Source organism: Mustela nivalis (assembly GCF_964662115.1).
Source record: "Mustela nivalis genome assembly, chromosome: 10".
Lineage (NCBI taxonomy): Eukaryota > Metazoa > Chordata > Mammalia > Carnivora > Mustelidae > Mustela > Mustela nivalis.
The window spans coordinates 8,487,331-8,509,980 of NC_139029.1; the positions used below are offsets into that span (position 1 = coordinate 8,487,331).

At 44.8% G+C, this 22,650-nt stretch overlaps 1 protein-coding gene across 2 annotated transcripts in view; it reads left to right on the forward strand.

Moving 5' to 3' along the window:
- Positions 1-12,187, forward strand: part of AADACL3 (arylacetamide deacetylase like 3) — a 58,507-nt gene extending 46,320 nt beyond the window's left edge. The window contains exons 2-6 of one of the 2 annotated variants that reach the window (XM_082685402.1): positions 3,167-3,337; positions 3,937-4,134; positions 7,054-7,270; positions 8,823-8,886; positions 10,578-12,187. In XM_082685402.1, the coding sequence (XP_082541528.1) occupies positions 3,967-4,134; positions 7,054-7,270; positions 8,823-8,886; positions 10,578-11,349 (1,221 nt within the window). In that variant the 5' untranslated portion in view covers positions 3,167-3,337; positions 3,937-3,966 and the 3' untranslated portion in view covers positions 11,350-12,187. The remainder of the gene's footprint in view (positions 1-3,166; positions 3,338-3,936; positions 4,135-7,053; positions 7,271-8,822; positions 8,887-10,577) is intronic. The other variant, XM_082685403.1, reaches the window with a different exon arrangement.
- The last annotated feature ends 10,463 nt before the right edge of the window (positions 12,188-22,650 follow it).

A 22,650-nucleotide genomic window follows, 5' to 3' on the forward strand; every position in this document is an offset into this window, starting at 1 on the left:
TGCTCTGCAGACACCTTGAACTTCCAACACCCAGAACTGCGAGACTATACACTTCTGTTAGCTAAGTCCCCCAGCCTGAGGTCCTGGGTGAGGGCAGCCCCCAGCAAACTGATACAGGCGACTTGCACAGTAAATGTGTAATTCTGTGCCAAATAGCATTGCAGCAGAACACACGAAGGAAAAGACTGCTGGCAATCCCCCAAGGGGCACAGAGGAGCACCAACACTGCAAGCGTACGGAATAGGGAGACCTGACCTCGGCCCGGGGACTCCTCGGCAGTCCGTGGTTGGGCTTCAAGGGGTCTGAACGTCACAATCACCCGAGTGTTTATTTCAGGGGTCAGATGCTGGCACTTGGCACCCCCCTCGTCATTCTAAACTCTCTCCTGTGTCCGGGGCCTGATGCAGGACAATGGCATTTCCTAGGCTCTCCTGCCCACAGTGCTCCAGCTGGCCCAGGAGGATCAGCCCTAGGAGCTTTGGAAGGCAGCTCGAAGCAGGAGTCATCCTTCTCCGGCAGCCCCAGAGCACGGGCTCGTAAGCACCAGCAGATGGAAAGGTTCCACATTTCGCCCACACTCCAGGTGACCTCTGCTGAGACACAGAGATCAGCCAGTAGCTTTGGTTCCCTGTGGCACCTGCAGGTCCCTTTTCCTTGAAAGCCTGCCCTCCCTTGACTCCTGCTCCCTCCACCGAAACCAGCAGTTTCCACACTCCCTGTATTAAATCTCCTCTTGCTTGGGGGACAAAACGTTACGTGGCAGAAGGATCCTGTGAATTCACCAAACTCCATTTCATTTTCATTTTCATCCTGTGCAGGCAGAAGATGTGCCTTCCCCAGGGTCCCGTGCATTTGGGTGAAGCCGTGTGAATGCGTTCTGGCCAGTGGGATGTATTTCCTGGCCTAGCCCATGCGTTCCTCCAGGAGGGAACGGTTTGTCAGGCTCCTGGCAAGGGACAGAGGATGGTCCTGTCAGAGACCATCAGAGGGTGGGTACAGGTCCCAGGGGATGAAAGAGCATCAGATGGAGAGAAGCATGGATCCCATAGTCGCCAAGTGCTGTGCTTCTTTACCAAACATGCAAATGTCTGTGTTGGGAGAGGGAAATCGGTTTTTATTCCCTTAAAATCTGAGATACAGGGGCTGTTTGTTAGAAGAGCTACCATTACGGATCCTAATCTATCCAGGAAATAAAAAATGGTTTGGTGTTTATACATATGCATTCCCTCATTCCCCTGGGCTTCTGCAAGATTTCCAGCGTAGGTGTTTGTAAACCTCAGTGGTGACAGACTCCGATCCCTCTCCTAATAATCAGTCTGTGCTTTCCATTTCTTGGGTGAAATTCAGATATTTAAATTTGGACACAGAAATTCTTCATGTTCAAAATCATTGCCGTCGGCTTTCACGTACCGTAGAAAGGATCTTTCTAAGCATGATGTGAGAATGAGTGAGAGAGTTCACTGCATAAAAATGATAAACATCAACGCGGAAAAACAGCACTAACCAAGTTGAAAGGAAAATAGAAAAAAGTCCTTAAAAATATTTTTAAAAGTGTTTGTTGAAGTGTAATTGACATGCAGTGTTCTGTTAGCTCTAGGAGTAAAGCAGAGTGACTCAGCAATTCTACACATGACTCAGTGCTCGCCACGGTGAGTGTTGTCCCCATCTGTCAGAACAGGATCACGACAAGTATCTTTTAGGTCAACGCAAGATGACAAAAATAGCAAAATAGATAATGGGCATCAACACACAAATTCCCAAGAGTCCATAAAGGGAAAAAACCCAAAGAGCCAATAAATAAATTATATATTTTTATATATGTGTATATAAATATATACTATAATATTTATTTATACCTAATATTTATTACATATCATATTTATACAATATTATATATGTATTTATATGATATTTATTTAGTCATACAATATTTATTTTAAAATATTTATTTATATAAATTTTAATATAATATATTCATATATTTATGCAATAAATATATTAAAATAAATAAATACTAATATTAAAATATAAATTATAGTCGAATATAAAATTATATTAAAATAAAATAAATATATTAAAATAAATAAATTAAAAATGTATCTATTTAAGCAATAAGTAAATAAAAAAACTCCCCATCAGCAATTTATTTGTCTATTTACATAATGTTATTTATTTATATTTGTTTATATAATGTAATATTTATTTATACAATAATATAATATTTATTTATACAATAATATTTGTTTCTAATATAATATTTATTTTATAATACTTATTTATAATATATATTATTTATTTATACAATATACATATATTTATTTATACAATAAATAAATTAAAAAACCCCAAAAGCCAATACATATGTTCTACTTCATTGGGTTCAAAGAGCCACACCCTGAAACTACATGGAGGGAAGATTATTATCATCCCAACCTTACAATCTTGGGAGCTGAGTTTCAGCGAATGTAAGTAGCTCGTTCATGATGAGAACACTGGCTTGGGCAGAGCCTGGATTCAAATCCAAGTCTTTTTTTTTTTTTTTTTAAAGATTTTATTTATTTATTTGACAGAGATCACAAGTAGTCGGAGAGGCAGGCAGAGAGAGAGAGAGGGAAGCAGGCTCCCTGCTGAGCAGAGAGCCCGATGCGGGACTCGATCCCAGGACCCTGAGATCATGACCCCAGCCGAAGGCAGCAGCTCAACCACTGAGCCAACCAGGCGCCCAAATCCAAGTCTTCTAATGCAGGGCTTTCATCGTGGGCACTCTTGACCTGTTGGACCAGGTACCTTCTCATTGTGGGGGCCGTGTGTGCCTTGCAGGACCTTGAGCAACATTGCTGACACCTGCCCTTGAGACACCAGTCCCAGCCCCCACCCCTCGCCCGGTTGTGACAACAAAAGATTTCCTCTAGGTGTTGCTCGAGATCTCCCGGGGAGGGGGATTCTCCCTGTTGAGGACCGCTGTTCTGGCACCACCGCAGGGGAGGTGGGAGAGATGACAGACATCCTCATTCTTACCCCAGATGTGAGACTTTGTCATTAGGGAAGATTTTGAACACTGACATCAATCTCTGACCTTACCTGAAAAGGCAGGTAAGCTCAATGTTTCCTGCTTTTTGAGGAAAAGGACAAAGCTCATCTATTCATTCGTTCCTTCATTCAACAGACATTTGCTGAGCCCCTGTGAAGTACCAGACCCTGGTCTTAGCCTCTGAGGATAAAACAAGGAACAAACCAAAAATTCAGTGCTCACAGAGGTGACATGTCAGAGACACTAAAGGAATAAGTAAAGTGTGTGGTCTTTCCAGTGATAATAAAGGCCAAGAAGACAAAGTAAGTAAGTGTCAGGGGTAGGGGTGTAGGGCTGGGATGAGCATAGGGATCCTGGTGGGGAGTTATACTTTAAAATAAGGTGGCCTGGCACAGCCTCACTCAGAAGGTGACATTTGAAGAGACCTGCAGTAGGGGAAGGGTTGAGCTCGGTCATTGTCTGGGGGGAACAAGGTTGCACAGAGAATAGCAAGTGCAAAGGCCCTGGGGCCTCCTTGGCAGACTAAGGAATGGCGAGTGTGGCCAGAGTGGAATTGGGGGGGTGTCCCAAGCGCAGTGGGAGGAAATGGTGTTTGTGATGCCCATGAGGACATCTCCAGGGCCATTTCTAGTAGCAGTGCCCCAGGATGTAAGCTGGAAGTTTGGAGCCCTCATTTCTAGCTGAGGCTGGCTGCATGAACCTCTTTCTCCTGTGCATGGTCGCTGTCCTAGAACTGCGTCCTCACCTGAGTCTGTGACTCACCTGACCTGGCCAGTGCTGGGGAGATGGGGAGATGGGGAGGGCAGGGTGTGGTATATAAGTGGAGGAGGGTGACTGGCTCCAAACCCTGTCCTGAGTGGCCCGCCCTGAGCACAGCCTCCTCTCTTTCTTCTGTGTTGAAACAGCACTCTCTCTTCCGTGTTGAAAACAGCACGATGGCAGTCCCGGTCCTGCTTCTCCTCCAGGCGGCCTGCGTGTTCTCCATGGGGGTTGGGCTGTGGGTTGTCTGCAAACATTTCCTCACTGCAGAAATCCCTGCCGCCATCGGCCACCCCATGAAACTGCGGGTCCTGCACTGTATTTTCGAGCTGTTGGTGACATGGGTGAGTGGTGTGTTTTATTTGTCCTGTCTTCTGGAGGCTGCAGGAGGGAGTTGGGAAAACACCCTTTGGAAGATTGTGGTTGCATTAATGCTACTATCACAGGCGTGGAGGCTAATACGTAACATATTAGTCATGAGGTTCCCAACCCCTTCCTGGTGTTGCTCAAGCAGCAGTGGGCTCGTAGCCACGAAATGATAAAATGACTTACATCCTCCGTTAATGGGGGGGATAAAGCCCTGCTCTAGTCCCGCTTTCCTGCCTTCCAACCTAATTTCTTCACAGCGCATGGCGTGATGCTGTGAAGTGAGGAATGAGCCCCCATCACTACCTACCTGTTAGGTAGCAGCAGCCAACAATAAAGAGATATGCGGCCAATTAGTAAATTAGTGCTAATTTAGTAAATTAGCAAAACTACAGAATGTGACTTTAGAGGTATATTTTGTTACTTTTGAGAGATGGAAAACTATTTATGGAATATAATCAGATTTTGCTCGTTATTCCTGGTGTGTGAGCTTAATAAAACAGGTATAAATGGGTCATGGGGAGACCAGGTTGTGCATGCGGATTGGTGGTGCTTTTCCAGAGGGATGATGAATTAAACACACAAAAGTGTTGAGTCTCTTACATAATGGAAAGTTAATTGCAAACACCTGTTCTCTTGAGGGATCCGTCCTGGAGAAGCACCCTCAGGCTGAAGGTTTCCTACCTTCAAGTTCAGCTTTCACAAAACCCAGTGATTTCTCCTGTGTCTTTCCTGCCCTTGACTCTGACAGTCTGGTAGTCCTGGTTCCCAAATATGGTGACTCCTTTTCCTCATCTGCAAAAGAGGGGGAATAACAGTCTAGACTTTGGAGCATGGGCTCTCAGGAGGTAAGCCATCCTGAGTGCGGCTGATGATGCCTGGGGCAGAGGAAACCCTCATTAAGTATTAGCCTTACTGCCTTACTGCTATTTGCTGATTTTTTTTTTTTCTACAAAGAGGTGTCTTGTGACTCTTCTGTGTCACCCACCATTTCCTAGCTCTGGGATCACTGATGGGAGAGAGAAAGGAAGTCTCAGAGAGCCTCTGCCTTCAGGATGCTCAAACTGTCACGGAAATGTCCATGGGGAGACAGTGAGAAACAAGCAAACTCACTAGAAATTAATTGTTTTATGCAGTGACAAGTGATACGAAGAAAGTGGAACAGGGCAGGAGGGAACCACAGGGCTTCTAAGTCCGGGGTTCCCTGAATCTGCAACAGCGACAGAAGGCAGAGTCCCTGAATTTGGAGGAAGGGAAAACCCACTCCATTTCCCCTCGCCTCTAAAGGAAAAGTGGTATTTCCTTCCATTAGGAATGAAGAGGACAAACCACAGTTGTGACAGCAGAACCCGGGGTTTGTCACCAAGGCGCATGCCAGCTGTTTTCAGAGAAGATGACATTTCTTGCAGACATTGCAAAAACCTGTGTGCGGGCCTTGTTTCTCTGAAGTTATGATAGTGTTAATCCAGCCAGTAGGTCTTGCTACTTGGTGTGGTAATAAAGAAACACGTGCATTATTACTTGGCCCATGCACCTCCCTGTTTTGATAACTATAATTGAAAAGAAATTGGTTTCCTTGGTAATCCCGTGTGTTTTACTTTATGTGTTGGAAATGTTCTGTCTCAAGGTCCACAGGCATCACCGAAAGCCAAAAGGACCTTGGGGCAGAGCCGCTCGAAAGAGTGTGCCCAGGGAAGAGCTTACTTTGTTTACTTTGACTCCCAGACATAGGAGACAGAATACCATAAAGATGGTCCCTCACCCCAGCCCCCCGGCCCTGACAGCTGACTCCCGGCCAACCTGGTTGCACCCGTGACCCTAACTTTTCCCACTTCCTGTTTCCTAGGAAGCAGATCTTGGGTATTATATTTATCCAAAAAGCTTCAGTAGGTATCTCTAAAAGACAAGAACCCCTGACCTTTCATTTATTTTTATTTTATTATTTTACTTTGTATCCTTTTAAAAATGTAAGTTCGATTATTGGCCATATAGTGTATTATCAATTTCAGAGATAGAGGTCCATGATTCATCAGTCTTATATCGTACCCAGTGCCCTGCTTAATGTCACCCTGTTACCCCATCCCCCCTCACCAGCAACACTCAGTTTGTTTCCTATGATTAAGAGTCTCTTATGGTTTGTCTTCCTCTCTGATTTCGTCTTGTTTTTTTTTTTTCTCCCTTTCCCTATGATCCTCTGTTTTGTTTCTTAAATTTTGCATGTGAGTGAGATTGTTTGATAATTCTCAGACAGACTTATTTTGCTCAGCATAATACCCTCTAGTTGTGGTTGCCATGTGGTTGCAAATGGCAAGATTTCATTTTTTGATGGCTGCATAGTATTCCATTGTGTATATGGACCACATCTTCTTTATCCATTCACCTGTCAATGGACATCTGGGCTCTTCCTACCGTTTGGCTATTGTGGACATTGCTGTTATAAACATCAGGGTGTAGGTGCCCCTTTGGATCACTAAATTTGTATCTTTACCCCCCACCTTTTAAAAAACATAACCACAATGTCATTATCAGGTCCTAATAGCAACTAATGCTTGGAATGGCCATGTTGGCTAGGCTAGTCTGGAACGGCATCTTTGGGATGAGAGGTCATGTCCAGGCCATGGGGGGTGAGTGTTCTGGGTTAGAGGGACCTCGTGGGGTGGCCAGAAGCCTGGTTTATGAGGCTGGGTATCAGGTGCCTGGGGAGAGAGGAGGAAGGGGCAGTGTGGGTGGACCAAGGTGGGCTGGATCTACAGCAGGGTCATGGGGCACATGCGGTAGAGCAGGACTGTGACTCAGCCTGCCCTCGAGCCACCCTGCTGGGGGCCACGGGCAGTGGCAGGACTCCACTGTGTGAGCGGAAACCCTTCCCACCTCATTTCCTCTTCTCTCACCAACAGGGGATGATTTTTGAGAAACTGAGAATCTGCTCTATGCCTCGGTTTGTCCGTTTCGTGCATGATCTAGTGCCACTCAAGGAGGATCCAGATGTCATGGTCACAGATCTCTACTACGGGACGATCCCTGTGAAGCTGTACCAGCCCAAGGTGTCCTCCTGCACCCTCAGGCCTGGCATCGTGTTCTACCACGGCGGTGGGGCAGTCATGGGGAGCCTGAGTAAGAGTCCTTCGCTCAGATCCCCATCTGTAGTGGGAAAGTCTCAGAGCAGAGTGGGGGGGCACCTGCCTTCCAGCAAGACGGGGCTCTCCCATCACTGTCCTGGAGTCCAATCTGTAAGCTGCTACAGGACAGAGCACGGCCAGAGAGGTAGTGGGGCCCAGATCGGGCTGGCAGCAAAGATATGGAATGTTTGGATCTCTTTCTGGAAGTGAGGAGACCCAAATACGGGGGGGGGGAATATATATACACACATACACACACATACATATTTATGTATTTATTTGTATAATCTATGTATATATATGTATATACAGGAAATTCACACAACATAAAATTACCCACTTTAATTGTTAAGATCTTATTAATTTATTTGATAGAGCACAAGCAGGGGAGGGGGAGGGGCAGAGGCAGAGTGACGAGCAGACTCCCTGCTCAGCGGAGATCCTGATTCAGGACTTGATCCCAGGACCCTGGGATTGTGATCTGAGCCAAAGGCAGATGCTTAACCCCACTGAGCCATCCAGGCGCCCCAAATTAGCTGCTTTCAACTGTACAATTCAGTGGCATTTACTACACTAACAATGTTCTACAACTACCACCTCTATTTAGTTGGAAATAAGGAGTTTTTTTTAAAGTGAAAAAACAAACAAACAAACAAAAAACCCAGAGACACAATCTTTTGTTTTGGGCCAGATATTTCCTGAGACAAATTCCGGTACAGACAGGAGAATCAAAAATTTGAGGAGAGTTAATAAGAGGAAAAAAACCTCAAAATGAGACAGTTTTATTATCTTAACCTCCCCCACACAGGTGCCCCAAGAATTTAAGGGGAAAAACAATTTTATTTGGTTTCAGCCCTGCCTTCTAAACTGTGGAAAGACAGAAGCCCACAGTGGTAGTAGCCTCGAGAAAATAAGGGATTTCTGGAGCCGTGGTTTGGGTTCTGTCTGCATAATGAATGGCATTAACAGTCAATGGATATTAAATAATATTATTAGTAATTAATATTTACACGGCAGGCACTGTAGAGACCCTTCATGCGCGTCATCTCATTAACCCCCGCACAGCCCTGTTGTTATCACTGTGCCCATTTTTTTAAACTTTTTTTTAAAAAACATTTTATCTACTTATTTGACAGACAGAGATCACAAGTAGGCAGAGAGGCAGGCAGAGAGAGAGGAGGAAGCAGGCTCCCCACTGAGCAGAGAGCCCGATGTGGGGCTCAATCCCAGGACCCTGGCAGAGGCTTTAACCCACTGAGCCACCCAGGTGCCCCAGCATCTCAGATGTTTTGAATGAATTGCAGAATCCACGGGGAAAGAGGGGATCTTAGAGGAAGTTGTTCAGACAGGACGTCCAAGGAGAAATTCTAGCAAGTGGAGGAGGAAGGCTTCTCCGCAGCTGGAAGAAAGTCTGCAAAGTCCCATTAGGATCAACCCCAACTCTCTGTCCCTGGTGGTTGTCAGAGAGAAGGGGCAGCCCGTGGTGAGGGCTGCCAACGGAAGCCACTAACCGTCCTAGTGAATGTTAAAAACCTTTTATTTTCTAGGAACCCACTATGCCATATGCTGTCGTTTGTCCAAGGAAAGTGACTCGGTGGTTCTCGCAGTTGGGTGAGCACGGGAATGTGGAGGTGGTGCTGGGTGGTGGCGTGGGAGGCAGGGAGACAAAAGATGCTGGGATTCCAGGACACTGGGGCACGGGATGGGCTGTGAGCAACCCTGAGCGGAGGAAACAAAAGAGACAGAGAGAGAGAGGCAGAGAGCGGCACTCCTTCCTGAGGGCGGCCCTCCGGCATGCCGTGCAGGCTGTCACCTGGAAGCTGTGTGGGGAGGGGTCTTTGTCGAGCAGATCAGGTGCAGAGCTTTGTGCACATGAGCCCCGTTGGGTGGAACGTGCTTCACTGGGCCGAAGAGCCCGGCATGTTCCAGACACTCAGCACCTCCTTCCATGCAATGCCACGGTGCCCCACGTGGTAAACCAGATGAGGGCAGACATTGCCATGGCATTCCCAAGCACTCCCGAAGTGAGCGGGGGGAGGGGTTCACCCGGGTGAGATCTGTCACAGGAACTGAGAAGGATTAAAAAGCCACTCTCTCCTACCTGATCTTGGAGAGTCGACCTCCTAGTTTGGAACCTCAAAGAGGGCTTGGTGGACATGGGGCAGGCGAGACCTCCCGCCCCCACCGCCTGACACAACATCCCACGGGAGCGCCGTGGTTTCTCCTGACTAATCTTTCCTGCAGCTTTGTTTAAATGCACGAGCCATAAAGAAATGCCATTTGCTGGGGTCTTAGCAAGAAAAAATTTCCCAGCTTCCTTGCAGCACAACTGGTTGACTGAGAGTGAAAAATCGGTCCTGGATGAAGAAGGGGAAATCCAGAGAAATCAGTCATTTTATAATTCTCAACTGTGAGATATATTCTGCCTTGGGGAATTCTCGATTCAGCCGTTGGCCACAATACTCCTTATAGCTCTGGTCATGCTGAACAAAGACGTCGCCGGTCTATAATACCAGCAACTCTCTACAAGAAAATTAGTTTATGAATCCAAGGAAGATAAGGTTTTAGAGTTGAAACATTGCTGTCCTAGCCTGAACTCAGGACAGCTTAAAAATAGGAGGCATCGGAATGGAAACGGTTGGCAAAAATTCGTTGATCCCATAGAAGAGTTGTATATTTTTAACGTTTGAAGTGGTAACATTTCTCAGAACACCCAGATTTCTGGAATCTCTTGAAAAATGGGGAGGTCTAGCATGCTGGGCAGGTGTGCTTGCATGACAGCAACCTGAGCATGGAGACCAGGGACTCGTGTGGCTCAGCTGCTGGGCAGGAATGGCCCAGAGAGGACACGGCTGACCTGGAGGAGACCCACAGGTTAACTGCTGGTCTCAGCTCACCTGCCAAGGTGAGCTTGGCAGGATTCGTTAGAATAGAAACCCAGGCAAATCTGGAGATGCTCATAAAGGAACACAAGATGAGGGGACAAGTGTGAGTCAAGGATGCACCAGCAGGTTGGTACAGAAAGAAGGGGTTTGTGTTGGTAATTGCTCAATTGTTGAGGGCTCTTGTGCCCAAAGGGACACTGAGACAGAAGGAATAGCAGCCACCACTCACCGAGCCGATACGCCAGACACGGTGGACTGCATGTCCATCACGTCTTTCAAGCCACATACCTTCACTTCACCTGCTCGGGCTTCAGAAAGAGAACTTAATGGAAAGAAATTTGGCCTAAAGGATGCTAGATACAGGTTTGGTTTTGCTAGGGAGCTGGGTGTAAACCGTGTTCCTTGATTCTTTTCTAGATACCGCAAGTTGCCCCACCATAAGTTCCCTGTGGCGCTAAGAGACTGCACTGCAGCTACGACCCACTTCCTAAAGTCCCTGAACATGTACGGCGTGGACCCAGGTCGGGTCGTGCTCTGTGGGGACAGTGTGGGAGGGGGGATGGCAACAGCAATCTGTCAAAGGTTTCTGGGCTGTCCAGATCTCCCCAAGATCCGTGCTCAGATGCTGATCTACGCCAGTCTCCAGGCTGTGCACTTCCAGTTCCCCTCCCATCAGCAGAACAAGAATGTCCCCATGGCCAGCCAAGACTTTGTCTTCTACTGTTGGAGCACTTTCCTGGACATCAACCCCTCCTGGAAAAGCACGGTCCTGAAAGGCGCCCATTTGCCTGCTGAATTCTGGGAAAAGTATAGAAAGTGGTTGGGTACAGAAAATATCCCAGAGAGGTTTAAGAAGGGAACCTACCAGCCAACCTCTGTGCCCTTGAATGAGGCTGCCTATCTGGAGACAAGCCTCGCGCTGGATTTCATGAACTCACCCCTGATTGCAGAAGATGAAGTCGTGTCCCAGCTCCCCGAAACGTTCATTGTGAGCTGTGAGTTTGACCTTCTCCGGGATGACTCGCTGTTGTATAAGAAGCGGCTGGAGGACCTGGGGGTCCCAGTGACTTGGCACCACATGGAGGATGGTTTCCATGGGGTGCTTAGTACCTTAGATATGGGCTGTTTGCACTTTCCCTGCTCTACAAGGATTCTGGACGCCATGGTTCATTTTCTAAAGGGGTTGTGACCATTTTTCCTTCCAAGACTAATGCATTCCACCACCATCTGGTTCCCCAGCAGGGCTCTCTGTTGTGATGGAGGTGATGTTGAGTGGGGCTGGGTCGAGGTTGCCATGTCCTTCTTGCTTCAGGTTCCAGAAATGTAGAATGCATGCTTCTGATGTCTGGAGGGAGAGCAGTAGGAGAGACAGGTTTGGGGGGAGGGTGGCGCTCTCTTCCTGTTCACCATTGGGAAAACATGAGCTGATGATCAGCAGCAGTCATCTGAGAGTGAATGATCATGTGAAGGGTGCCTCTGACTTCCCTGAGGGAGAGTTCAGGCTGGTCTAGGCTGTGGGTAGCTGGAGTGTCCACTTGGCTGGCCTTGGACACATCCTGTGCAATCCCATGGGCTCTCAAATCTAGCTCAAAGGATGTGGTTCTGATGTTCCAGACTGCTGGGTGGAGATGGAGAACCTGTTGTCCTTCTTCTTTGGGTACACAGTGATGTTTCCCCCTCTGTTCCTCTGCCTCTGAACTCAGAGTTTCAACTCTTTAGACTGGAAGAGTTAGGACAGGATAGGTTTTGCGTAGTAGTGGTTGGAACCTCTGGCAGATGAAGACAGCCCAGAGCCACCTGATGGGGGAGCTCTGGAGCTCTTGGAGTCAAGGAGCCAAAGGGGGCTGAAGATGTGTTTTTGCAAGAACTGTTTCCGTTTTAAGACACAGAATCAGCTCAAATTTGCCTAAATCAGAGAAACAATGTATTGATAGCTATGAATTCTGGGGATAAATCAGGTATCGTTTGATCCAGGAACTCAAACAAGCTGGTGAGTTGCCTTCTCTTCTTTCTTCCATTCTGTGCTCTTCCGCTCTGCATATGGTGGCCCTGAGCAGCTCCATATTCACACTCTCCAGAGTCCCGTGCCTCATTCTCAGCCATCCCAGCAGAAACCACACTGTAACTCAATGGCTCTGTGGGCTTGCTGAGTAGTGTGTCTAGTTGCCACAACCTAGAGAGTGGAATGCTTTGACCAACCAGGACTACGTTCCATGTCAACCTTGGGGTGGAGGGTGGGATCCGTTCCACTGGGGGCTTGGACTGAGCGTGAGGGAGGGAGGGAGTACTTTCCTCTAATCAACGCTTACTACTCTACTGTAGATATCAATGCTTACTCTGTTGGTGGACATCAATGCTTACACTACTACAGAAGCTAAATGAACCCTGAATCAGAGTATTTGGAAGGGACAAGAGATGTCAAGGACCAGTAGGTCAGTTGACCACCTGTCCTGAGGACATTTCCATGAAAGAGAGGCCCAGATTCCCAGGGTGGTCCTACCTGGTCTTCAGGAAGCTCTGCCCCTGGTTGGCTAACAGCTTTTATAGGCCAAGATCCAAGTCTACTTCACAGAGGCCCCCATGCATGTCCTTGACTTGCTTTCATTGAATGTTTATGCTGAAACATGGGGCAGAGAGGAATCCCACTTCGTGGCTTCTGGATTCATTCACAGCAGAAGACCAGCAGGTGTCTTTGTTGGAAGGATAGGAACCATTCACTGAAAGGGACTGGTCTGGTGACCACTCAGCTGTTGGGCAGGATGGGATCTGAGGAGCATGGTCTCTTCTAGACTAGGTCTCTCAGTTGAGTCTGGGTAGGCTCCTCTCCTGGAGTGTGGTCTTCATTGTTTCACCCTGCCTCTAGACATAGGTAAGTGGGACTGAGCTGACCGTGTGGGAACTTAGGTGGTTAGCTTTTCTACTGTGGGGTGGTGAGGAGTGTGGGAGCAACTGGAGGACCATGCCCAGAGGAGATGTGTTGGTTGCATTTTCAGGACTGGAAGAGCCTCTGGATTTAAATTTCCATCCCCCTCTGATGAGAAAAGAGCTCTTTCAAGTTGCTACCCAGGCAATTTGCAGCCTGGCAATCCTGCTCACACCCATGGACATGCAGATAAGAACCTCAAGCCTAGGATTTCCAGCCATAAGTTCCCACTTCACTTTTCACAGGGCACCTTTTTAAAATAACCACTTGGGGGTCAAGCCCACAAGATGTAATTGACCTTTGCCTCAACCACCTTATCAGAAGCTGGTACTTGCTACCCTGCTCTCTCTCCTGTTTGCTTGAGACCTGAGACAGAGAACTGCCCTTCCCTCATTTCCTTGCACACCCCCAATACGTTTCTGGGATCTGTGAGCAATAAATCTCATGAGTTTATTACCTTTGTGTGAGCGTATTGAAATGACCCCGGGTCTCCACTTCCCCAGGGTGGGAGCTGGGATGCGGAAGGAGCTGTCTGCCTATCCCATGTGGGTGCCTCATGTCTCTTCATTCAGCAGGTCATGATCTGCATATTTTTATTTAATCCACCAGCTCTGCACTGCCCCCCCACAACACACTCATTTGTTCATCACATGAATTCTACAAAGTAGGTATTCTTAAACCCATTTTACAGATGAGGAAACAGAGGCCCAGAGTTGTTAATAACAATGCTCATTTCCCATCTCTTTCCAGTCAGGCTCAAGACCACATAGTTGGTCAGGTGCTATGATTGAACCTCTGACCCACCTGACAACACCCCCTTTCTGCCATGTCCCATGGCCCATTAGCCCTTTCCTTTTCCATCATTTAGAATTAAAGGACACGACTGAGCCACATGACCTTATTTGAGTCATTTGCCATCCACCTAGGTGTCAGCTGCTGTTTGATCTGAGTCAGTTGATGGAGCCAAGTAACTTTTTGCCCATCTGGTTTCCTTTGCTGTTTGACTGCAGCTCTCTCAAAGTCTGAGTGACTTTAGAATTGGTCATTATAGCTGAGATGCCCAGCTAACACCAGCTCAAGGTTGATGGACACCTGCGTACCATTAAGCCCTGACATGGTGCAAGTGTTTTCTCAGTAAATTCCCAGGACTCCCCTGAAAAGATCTGCCAGTTAGTCCAGGGCCAGCTGATAAAGGAAAATGTGTTGAATCCCAAATTGTTCTCATTGGTCAGATGGCAATTGAGGACAAGGTCCTAAGACAAAGTTGGAAAAATGGGCAAAACCAGTCTCTACTGCTCTTCCCCCCACTTCCCTTTCATTGTCTTCCTCATGGTACTCCTCACCCCCATCCAGGACCTCCCTGCCTTTCTGACCCCAAACCTTGTCTCCTCTCTGCCTGCACCCTCTTCTCCAGAGTGACCTATTGCTCTCTGTTATCCCTAGGCTACTATAGTCAGTCTAGGTTAGGTTCTGCTGCAATGACAAGTAGCCCCACAGTCTTAATGGCTTACGACAGCACTGGACTATTTCTTGCTTACATTATACATTACGTGGTCTTCTCAGCTTGGCTGGAGCTCTGCTCCACATCTGTCTGCTCCAGCAAACCAGGCTGATGGAGAAGCCTCTCTGTGAGAAGTTCTCCAGTCTCATGACAGAGGAGAAAAGACCATGGCAAATCACACATGGGCTCCCCAAGCTTCCTTTGACCTTTCGTTGACCAGAGCAAGTCATGCAGCCGCACCTGACATTGACTCAACAGAGAAGCATCATCCTCCCCAAGTGGCAGATATTTTTTTGGATAATATTACAGCTTACCATGCTCACAATCACAATATTTCCATTCTACCTTCAAAACATTAATTGTAAATTATAAAAGTGATACACAAATATATTGTCCTTTTATTTTTAATTTTTTTGAAAGATTTATTTTTTTATTTTAGAGAGAGAGTGCGTGTGAATGGGGGAGGGGAAGAGAGAGAGAGAGAATCTCAAGCAGAGTCTGCACTGAGCAAGGAGCCATATGTGGGGCTTGATCTCACAGCCCTGAGATCATGAGCTGACCTGAAATGAAGAATCAGATGAATAACCAACTGACCCACCCAGGGACCCTGATATTGTCTTTTTAAGTAAAACCTTCAAATACTGGAGATAAGGCTAACATCCTTTTGGACCACCCTTCCTTCACTCTATCTTGTTGCCTTGTTGGCAGGGGGTGGTCTTCCAATCCTTTAAAGCCCATTTCTATACTTTCACATACACAGATGTGTATCCATGGAAAATATAGGAGCCATATTTTGTGGAATGACTTTGCCATATATTAGTACATAAAAGGTATTATTCTGTACATGTTGTAACACTTGAGTGTTTTCAATCAATGCTATATCTTCGAAATCTAGCCTAGTAAACAACATAGATTTACCATACTCTCTCTAGCTACTACACAGTATTCCCCACTGTGGCTATATTACAGTTCTTAGCCATTCCCAAGCAGTGGACACATTTGGTCTCTTTCTAGTTTTTCACAGACCAACAAATCCATAGTGAATGTGTCTGCACACATCCGCTTCTGCATGCATGATTCTGTGGTGGGGTCAAGGAGAACTGTTAACTGGCAATATTTTAAATGGTAGATGGTCCCAAGATGACTGTCCTGTTTCCCAGCAGATCTCAACTGGGAGGGAAATCATTGGATCATAACCATCAATCCCAAAGGTAAAAAGAAAATGGATTGGCTTGACAATTAGTAGAGTGGGACCAAGTTGGCATGGCATGGCCATATTTTTAAAAGGAAAGTTCCTTCATTCAAATGAAACTCTCCAAGGATCAGTTGAGGGGTCAGGGCAAGCTGTAACATTATTGGTTTGTTGCCTCCAACACTGATGCTTCCTACAGAAGAAAACAAATGATGCTAGAGCCAGCAGACTGTCTCCTCATTCCCATGGTTGCCATGGCTTGCTCTTTTCCCTGGCTATCTCCACCCCAATATTGTAGCTGGTTGTCTTGCAAATTACTGCACAAAGTTGAATCAGATAAGGCAGTGGCTGGGGTTCAGTTTCAAAGCATTTCTAGTCATAGGAAAAAGCCCTCCTATTTCCCAATTTCCCAAATATGCTCCTCTCCTGTAGGGAAAGGAGTGGATTTTGTCCCTAAGATAAACTTGGTTTAGGCCTGAAGGGAAGAAGGGATTGAATATTTATCTACCCCTTATAGGTGACAGACATCTTGTGAGGTGTTTTATCGGTGACATTTCATTGAATTCTCATCACCTCATGGTATTTATTCCCAATTTTTAGATTAGGAAACCAAGGTTGACTTGGGCAATCTTGAAGCTCAAGCCAAGTGAGTCTGAGTTCCAAGTCTACCACCCCCTACTACTTTGTTCCATGCAAAATGCCCCGAGGCAGTTTGGTCATCTTTAAGAAGTGTTTCTAGGTCATGCTGGACCAGGAGGAGGGCAGAAGTCAATCCATGATCTAGCTCTCCGGTCCCGTCTTAGGTTCTGCTTTCTCTGGAAAGCCAAGCAGGGTTAGGTCCTTCTGTGAATTGGCAGAGTATGCTGTCATTCCTCTAACACAGTGCTGAGCACACAGCATTGGGATCATACAATGATCCAAGATGCCTGCCCCTAAACTGGATGCAAGTGATCCCTAAATTTTAGCGTCAACAGGTGATTAGAGAAGCAAATGACAGTCACCTCTGCAGAAGGATAACATCATCTTAGACCTACATTACTTTTGCAAATAATTTTTCAGGTACCAGGTACATGAGAAAAGAAGAGCTAGCAAAAAGAAGTCACAGAAACAACAGCAAAAAAGAAAAAAGAAAAAGAAAGAGGGCACCTGGCTGGCTCAGCTGGAGGAATATGAGATTTTGATCTTGGGGTTGTGAGTTTGAACCCCACGTTGGTTGTGGAAATTAAATAAAACATAAAAAACATTTAAAAAAAAAAAGAGTTGCATACTGTAGAATGGTTCTGCTTATTCTGTCCAAGGAGATGAAATCTGTATCAATATATTTATTCATATAATCTGAATAAATAGAAGAGGTAAATATGTATATAGCCTATGAGTATACTCTACACATTTAAAATATATAAGTATAATCTAGAAACCTATAGATTTGAAAAATTTGGAAGGCAAAGAGTGGTAATTTAAAAGTTCAAAAGGTAGAAGGGTGCCTAGGTGGCTCAGTTGGTTGGGCATCCAGCTCTTGGTTTCGGCACAGGTCATGATCTTGGGGTCATGAGATCAAACCCTGTGTTGGGCTTTGTGCTCAGCAGGGATTCTGCTTGAGATTCTCTCTCCCTCCCTGCCCCCTACATTCTGTCTCTTTGAAATAACTAATTTTTTTAAAATTCAAAAGGTAGAAAAATTTAAAATTTGGAACTATAAAATGTGATGTATCTATGAATCACACAGAAATTGTATTCTATTTATTTTTTTAAAAGATTTTATCATTTATTAGAAAGAGAGCATGGGAGAGAGAAAGAGAGCAAGCACAAGCAGGGGGCAGGGCTCAGGTCCCACTGAGCAGGGACCCTGCCATGGGGCTTGATCCTAGGACCATGGGATCATGACCTGAGCTGAAGGCAGAAGCTTAATTGACTGAACCACCCAGCCACCCCTCGAACAGAAATTTTAGAACTGAAAAATGCAACAGATCTAAAATCCCCTGGGTGACTGCACCCTTGAAGAGAGAAGATATGTGAGCTGGAAAGCAGGTCAGAATAAATGACTCAGAATCAAGCGCAAAGAGACAAAAGGATAGAGAACACAGAGGAGCCGACAAGAGTCATTGAGGACGCAGTGAGAAGGTGTCACCAGTATGTAACTGGTGTCCCAGAAAACAAGGGGAAAGAAATGAAGCAGAAACAATATTTGAACAGAGTGGCTGAGAATTTCCTAAAGTAAGTGAAAGATTAAGCATTAAAAAGTAATTTCTAGTTTTCAATATATTTTATCTTTATATGCGATCTTATATCTTCAGGGTAAAATTTCTAAAATGTAAAATAATCACACAGTAGAGATGATCGTTAATGCCATGTTGGGGCTCTTTGAAAACACTAAGAAAAATGGGGCACCTGGGTGGCTTAATGGATTAAAGCCTCTGCCTTCAGCTCAGGTTATGATCCCACAAGCCCCGCATTGGGCTCTCTGCTCAGCAGGGAGCCTGCTTCCTCCTCTCTCTCTGTCTGCCTCTCTGCCTACTTGTGATCTCTGTCTGTCAAATAAATAAATAAAATCTTTAAAAAAAAAAGAAAATTGATAAGCATCTGGTAAGACCAATAAAGAAAAGGGAGAGCAGAAATAGTGACTAACAGGAATAGAAAGGGACTTTAGTACAGATCCTAGAGGTATTAAGAAGATGACGAGAGGAGGTTATGCAGTATATGCTAAACAATTGAGAATTAATTTTCTTAAATATTTTATTTATTTGACAGACAGAGATCACAAGTAGGCAGAGAGGCAGGCAGAGAGAGAGGAGGAAGCAGACTCCCAGATGACCAGAGAACCTGATGCGGGACTCAATCCCAGGATCCTGGGATCATGACCTGAGTCAAAGGCAGAGGCTTAACCCACTGAGCCACCAAAGTGACCCAACAATTGAGAATTTACATGCAATGTGTAAATTCCTAGAAAAGCACAATTTACCAAACTAAATAGAGAAAATCTGATGTGTTTTTATCATAAAAAATACTGAATCCAAATGGAAGCCTTCCAACAAAGCAAACAGATACAAAATGTAAATCTCTTGACCCAGATGCCTTGATTTTCTTATGTTAAGGGGAAATGATATTAATCCAACATAAACTGGCATAGAGAATATAAAAAACAGATACGCTTTTTCTGTGAGACTTAGTAATAAAATTCCACAATGATAATGGAAGTGAAGTGATACAAAATGTAAATCTCTTGACCCAGATGCCTTGATTTTCTTATGTTAAGGGGAAATGATATTAATCCAACATAAACTGGCATAGAGAATATAAAAAACAGATACGCTTTTTCTGTGAGACTTAGTAATAAAATTCCACAATGATAATGGAAGTGAACATTATAGGTTGTGAAATTTTGCTCACGGATATAAATATTTCTAAAAAGTATTTAGCAGATTGAATGCATCGGTATATACTAAGGATAATGTATCATGACCAAGTTGAGTTTATACTAGACTGTAAGATCCATTTCACATTGGAGAATTTGTTAATATCACAAAGTCAATGTAATTTATCACATTAATGTATTAAGTGAGGGAAACTGTGATTATCTTAAGAGATGCAAACCTTAAACATTTATTTATGAAAAAACTTCCAGTTCTTTAGTATAGAAAAAAATTTCTTTAACCCAGTAAATGGCATCAACAAAAAATACCTATAAATAATAATATTTTTTTAAAAGATTTTATTTATTTATTTGAGAGAGAGAGAGTATGAGAAGGGGGAGGGTCAGAGGGAGAAGCAGACTCCCTGCCAAGCAAGGAGCCCGATACGGGACTCGATCCTGGGATTCCAGGATCATGACCTGAGCCGAAGGCAGTCGCCCAACCAACTGAGCCACCCAGGCACCCAATAATAATATTATTTTAACAGAAATGAAATGTAACAAGGGTTGGCAAAGATGTGGAGAAATGGGACCCCCTGCAGATTGCTGGTGGGAAAGTGAACTGGTATGAACCCTGGGAAAAAGAGTTTTGTGTTGCCAGTTCCTGCCCTAGATATTTTCAAAGATTGGAAGGAGAAAAACTCAGATATCTGTACACCTATGGTCATAGAAGCACTATTTGCAAAAGCCAAAAGGTGGAAATGATCCAAATGTCCAAAAGATGATTGGATAAACACAGTGTGGTCTATAGATATATAATATATATATTATATATATAAATATTATTCAGCCATTATTTGTCCAAAAAAGAAATTCAGAATGAAATTCTGACAAGTACTATACCATGGTGAGCCTTGAAAACATTAGGCTAAGTGAAATAAGCAAGACCAAACCCAACCCAACCAAACCAAACAAAACCCCCCCCTTATGCTCTCATTTATATGAGGTACGTGGAAAAGGAAAATTTATGGAGATGAAAAGTAGAACAGAGATTACCAGGGCCTGGGGGAAGTAGAAATGGGGAGCTATTGCTTAATGAGTACAGAGTTTCTGTTTAGAATGATGATAAAGCTCTAGAGGTATGGAGTAATGGAAACAAACAAACATACTGATGGGGGGAATAAAAACTGATAAATTGCACAACATATTTGACACTATGTAGCAATGTTGAAGACCACATATCCTATGACCCAGCAATTCCCTTGCTATAGGTATATATCTTAGAGCAGAAGTTTCCAAGCAAGATCCCTGGAGATCCTCAAGCTTCCTTCAGGGGACCTACAAGGGCTAAACTATTTTCTTAGTAATACTGAGAGGTCATTTGCCCCTTTCACCATGTCGACGTTGGTACTGACAGTGCAGACGGAGTCGTGGGTAAACCAGCTAATACCTATGCAGGAATCAAAGCAGGGGACCAGCGGTGCTGGCAGTCATGTTCTCCACCACTACGCACTTGCAATAAAATAATTCATAATGATGATGATGATAATGATGATGATGTTAGTTTCACTTAAGGTTGTCCTTGATGAAGAAGTAAAAGTTCCTAATTTTTAAAAGGATTTATGTATTTATTTGACAGAGAGAGAAACAGTGAGAGGAAACACAAGCAGGGGGAGTGGGAGGGGGAGAAGCAGGTTTCCCGATGAGCAGGGAGCCCGATGTGGGGCTCGATCCCAGGACCTTGGGATCATGACCTGAGCCAAAGTCAGACGCTTAATAACTGAGCCACCCAGGTGCCCCCAAATCACTAATTCTATTAAATCTTTGACCTTTGAGAAGATACCTTTCCAACTGCTGTGTGATGAAACAGAAGGTAGGTGTGTGTAAAACTCTACTGTTGCTACCCAAGAATGATATTCTCTTGAAAGAGAGCACTGAAGTTGTAAGCAGAATTATGTGGGCTTTTTTTTTGTTTTGTTTTTAATCAAATACCATTTTGACTTGAAGACATGATGGCTAGACAAACCGTGATTATTCAAACTGAACATCTGGGTGATATTTTCTTAAAAATGAATGAAGTACATCTGACCCTTCAGGGAAAACAGTGGGTATTAGTTATTGTCTATGACAGAGTTTTGAGCTTTCATACTAAAACTAGAATTTTGGAAACCTTGTATCCATCACTGTGAGCTGGTCAACTTCCTCATGTTTAAGTGTTTTTCTGATCACTGGTGTTATTAGCAGATGCGATTCTTACAACATCATATACTCTGCCAACATTTGGAAGATCCGCAAGTTTCAGCATACCCATGGATTCCAAATGACCACCATGATGTTACAAATGGCAAAAAACTGTTAGATCTACTCACAGCACAAGCTCAGTCAGTGGATTTTAATGGAACAGAGCTCAAAGGGGTGTCCGCACAGTTTCAGATTCCACATGGTAACTAACCAGCAAGAAACTACCACTCACTGAGTTTTCCTTTAGCATCCAAGAATAGCACAGTTAGCTGCAAAGCCTATGAAAATGTTTCTCTCCCTTCTAACTACATATCTATATGAGGTTAGATTTCCTCCTTTACACCAAACAATATCACACAACAGGTGGAATTTTTTAAAATCAATACATAAAAATCAACATATTTACATTAATCTATTGGGTTTGCCCATCCTGTGGTATAAATATTCCCACCATGAAGGATTTTGAGCTCCCAATGTGATTTTACAGAAGGTGGAATTGGGACGAGAGACACACCGCGGGCGCTCCTGAGCTCTATGACCTAGTTCCAGACCACTAATAGAACCCATATTTTATAAATCCTTTTGGGTCTTCAATAATTATTTATTTATTTATTTATATATTTTCAGCATAACAGTGTTCATTGTTTTTGCACCACACCAGTGCCCTCCCTAATACCCACCACCTGGTTCCCCCAACCTCCCACCCCCCGCTGCTTCAAACCCCTCAGATTGTTTTTCAGAGTTCATAGTCTCTCATGGTTCACCTTCTCTTCCAATTTTCCCCAACTCCCTTCTCTCAATACTTTTATTTATTTATTTATTTATTTGACAGAGAAAGAGAGAGAGCACAAGCAGGGAGTGTGGGCAGGGGGAGAAGCAAGCTTCCCATCAAGAAGGGAGCCAGATGTGGGGCTCGATCCAAGGACTCTGGGATCATGACCTGAGATGAAGGCAGATGTTTAACCAACTGAGCCACCCAGGTGCCCCCTCAATAATTTTTAAGAAACTAGAAATTTGAGAGCCACTGCCCTAGATAAATGGCTGTGTCTTGGCCCCAGAGAACAAGTACAAAAGAGTCATATAGCAACCACAGCTCCATGCAACGTGAGTGAATCTTAAAAATATTAACTATAGGGGCCCTGGGGTGGCTCAGTCAAGTAAGCATCTGCCTTCGGCTCAGGTCATGATCCCAGGGTCCCGCGATCCAACCCGGAGTCGGGCTCCCTGTTCAGTGGAGAGTCTGCGTCTCTTTCTCTCCCTCTGCCTCCTCCCCTCTGCTTGTGCT